This window comes from Strongylocentrotus purpuratus, unplaced genomic scaffold (genome assembly GCF_000002235.5).
Source record: "Strongylocentrotus purpuratus isolate Spur 01 unplaced genomic scaffold, Spur_5.0 spur5_scaffold_10, whole genome shotgun sequence".
NCBI lineage: Eukaryota > Metazoa > Echinodermata > Echinoidea > Camarodonta > Strongylocentrotidae > Strongylocentrotus > Strongylocentrotus purpuratus.
This window is the reverse complement of record NW_022145595.1, coordinates 8,645,814-8,649,138: the sequence shown is the minus strand read 5'-3', so window position 1 is coordinate 8,649,138 and position 3,325 is coordinate 8,645,814. Positions and strand designations below refer to the sequence as shown.

At 40.4% G+C, this 3,325-nt stretch overlaps 1 protein-coding gene across 2 annotated transcripts; it reads right to left on the bottom strand.

Annotated features, from left to right (window-relative positions):
• Window positions 1–371: 371 nt before the first annotated feature.
• LOC115921653 lies at window positions 372–2,409 on the bottom strand. Of its 2 annotated transcripts, XM_030979391.1 has the most exons (3): window positions 2,071–2,404; window positions 1,664–1,700; window positions 1,138–1,224 (listed from the first exon to the last, which is right to left on the bottom strand). In XM_030979391.1, exons 1-3 carry the CDS (start codon window positions 2,263–2,265, stop codon window positions 1,205–1,207), a joined length of 252 nt encoding a protein of 83 aa, XP_030835251.1. In that variant the 5' UTR covers window positions 2,266–2,404; the 3' UTR covers window positions 1,138–1,204. The 2 variants fall into 2 exon arrangements, with proteins under 2 accessions (XP_030835250.1, XP_030835251.1); XM_030979390.1 differs by lacking the exon at window positions 1,664–1,700 and having other exon boundaries at window positions 372–1,224; window positions 2,071–2,409.
• Between the last annotated feature and the right edge of the window lie 916 nt (window positions 2,410–3,325).

Genomic DNA, 3,325 nt, shown 5'->3' with positions numbered 1-3,325 from the left:
TGACTCTACTTCTCGTAAATTTCCGTCTCACAACGGACGATGAATAGTATAGGTAACACCGAGGTAACATCACTTTCCAGTCATTGCTTTATTTGTTTTCTCGACAACTCAATCGCACCTTCTTTCTTGACAAATCGAAAATAGTTTCTCACCACCACTAAAACCAGTTTCATGCTTCGTATGAGTATATCTTTCCCACGTATTCTTCCAATACCCAATCGTCACGTCCACGTGCACATCACTAATGACATTCAGCATACACTTCAATCTGGTTGCAAGCGGGAAAACTATTTGCACGAAAATATGAGAATGCAACAAAAGTAATGTTCTATTTTTTTTCATTCGCAAACATCATTGCTACTTTTATTTAACCTATACATTATAAAGAATTTTTGTTTAAAAAACAAACAACGTGGATACATTACTTCAAAAGGGTAAACGAAATCCACTTTTTAAAATTTCCGGTTAAAGCTCCTTTAGTTTGCTCATGATGATTGACAAAACGTCCTTCTTTTTCAGTTCGTTGTGAACAAATGTGTGGCTCCTTCCATGCACGCAAGCGTCCAACTCCTCCTCAAACATTTTATTCACGATTACGATGTAAACCAATTTAACGATGCAAAAGTATCGTTCCTCGGTGAGCTTGGTGATGGCCTCATCGAAATACTTGTCTGTCGTGTCTGACCACTCTAACCACATACAGTCCTCATGGTCTTTCTGGCTAGGATAGTTGAGTCTGCATCCTGTGCACGACTGATGCACCGCCTCGTTTATAAGACCCGAAAGTGCCTTGACGGCTATTACAGTGTAGGACAGGTGCTACAGGAAAATGTATGTCGTCTTTCGCCTCCATCGTCACCGTCTCCTGCAATCTGACATCTGTGTCTAGTCTGTCGTCCTTCTCTTCCTCCTCCTCCTCCGCAGCCACCTCCATCTCCTCGCTTTCTGCTAAGTTTCTGGAGACTTCTAAGGACCTTTTCAGGTACGTCTACTTCCATCTGACCCGAGGAGGATGATGGAGATGGAGGTCTGCTTGTTCCCCTTGGGGTAATCACTCCTTCTATGACTGCATTCTGCCTCCGCAGTTGGCGGACAACTGGGGGTCTCGATGGAGAATATCCGATAATCGCGACTTCTAGTGTGAGTGGTGGTGAAGGAGATAGCTGTCCATGTGCAGTGAGCAAGGATCTTGAAAGTTTTTGATTCATTTTCGGCGATTGTATCCTGGTCGCGGAAAAAGGGAGGAGCGTCAATCAGGTATTTTTTGAACTATCTACTTTTTTAAAATTTCTTTTTTTATTCTTCCTTTTTGTTTATATGTTGTATTATCAAAAAACCAAAACCGCAAACAAAAACATCAAGTTGTAAAACTATTTCTTCACGTTACTCAAATCTCTGACAGCATCGCTGATTTCAAATTTGGCCTCGACCAATTTCCACCAATTTTCTCCCGTTAAATTGATACCCTTCTGCCCCGGGAGCATCCTGTTAGTACCTTTCGTGTTGTAGTATTCTCGAATGTTCACGTATGGGACTCCCCTGAATTTCTTGACTACAGCAAAACGCTTCCCACCCAAATAAAATGGTTTCGAACCTGCTTCAAATTTACATTTTTCCACGTTAATTATCTCCTGACTAAAATGACACCCCGCCTCTTCCTTACCCGTAATCCAACTTTCACATTTTCTGTCACCTTGTGCCTATGATACAACAACAGAAAAAGAAGAAAAGAAGACAACACCATGAATATAATTGTTTTAAATCGAGTTTGTTGGAATGCATACGCATGCTTCACTTCTCTCACGCAGTTCACTTGCAATGCATCTATTAATGCAAAGATACTCTTATTTTCAAAGACAGTAAGGTATAGTATTAACATTTAAATTAAAGAGTATACATATAATATAATTCAATCAAATCAATTCAAAATGGTTTATTTCAAAGAAAACTTTCATCGCGGCGTTAAGCCGAATTACAAAAGTTTACAAACAAAATTAATAACACATAGCATAACATGATATATTGAATTTGTAAAACAAATCAGTATATTACTTGACTATGGACACTTACCCTCATTGCCAAGATTTCAGGAGGGGTTGCTGGTTTGAGCTTCTTCTGCTCCACCGGAGACATTGAAAAACTGGCCCGATGTAAGACATTGGTGGCGTTGTTCTCTGGTATCTTGACCTTAGGCGTGTTTAACACAGTGTTGTGGATGGTGGCTGTTGTAGTGGTAGACTTTTTCGGTGAGCGAGTGGCCATCATGGTTATATATGAAGAGTTAGACCTACGTGTGGTATATGCTATAGAGATGCTTTCAAAGAACGAATTGTAGCTCAGTGCTGAATGTGATACGTTATCTCAACACCACCCTGGTGTATATTTAGTCTCTTCACTACACGTCTCAATGCACTCCTTTAATTAGTTGCCCAATCACCACCAAGCATGGGTCTTCTTTCACCAATCAAAAGCAAGACGATTAATTGAAATCATCCATTCGCAGCGTCTGAAAACTTCCGCTCTTCTGACAATCAAAGAGGAAAAAATTGCTAATTCAAGATGGAAATGGGGGAAGGAGCTCTTAATTAGTCTATTGTTCTTTTAATTAATGCTAATTAGCTATGAATGGCTCATGCATGATTCACTAATTTAGCGCTGATGTCTATGATATAAAATGGTGCGAATCCTCCGACGTTTATACCTTACCTCACCCCTTAGGTTACGCCCTCTCAGTCACCCCTTCCTTTTTCCCTCATCCAATCACAAGCAAGCACAATGGTGACGTCACTCCAACAAGAAGGATCCTCGCATTCTCATTGCTCGGATACGTACCTGCGTACAAACAACATAACTGGCACAGGCCCATTGTTTTGGTCATTTGGTCATTGCCGTCCTACCAGTAACACGTCCATCCCCAGACCTCTCCCATGATGATGACTCATGATGTAAACACTTCCTCCAGAGGAAAGACCCTCATAATTCAAGTTTTATGACCCAGATGCCCCCCTTTCCATGAAAAAACTACCTGCATTAATTCACACACATCCTGACAGGAAATACCTGCATTAATTAACACACTTCCTGACCGGAAATACCTCGTTAAATTTCATTTCCTCTTCCCTATTGTTTTATGGAAGTCATTAAAAAGGATTAAGGATTAAAAGGGATTAATACCCCCCGGATTAAAAACTCCCTCAAAGGCCCTATACTGCTGCTCGCCTTATTCATGAGTCCAAATCTATAACTTGTTGTGATGACAAACCCTCCTAATTACTTCTTAACTTCAAATCTAGTAGTCCACTATCTCTTACATGAATTAAGATAT

What these genes read in the sequence shown, in the direction of transcription:
- LOC115921653 (XM_030979390.1), bottom strand. Translation starts at nt 2,265, where the DNA reads ATGATGGCCACTCGCTCACCGAAAAAGTCTACCACTACAACAGCCACC. An exon ending in CTGAAATCTTGGCAATGAGG is followed by an intron (nt 1,225 to 2,070) that starts GTAAGTGTCCAT and finishes TTCCGCGACCAG; the next exon opens with GATACAATCGCCGAAAATGA.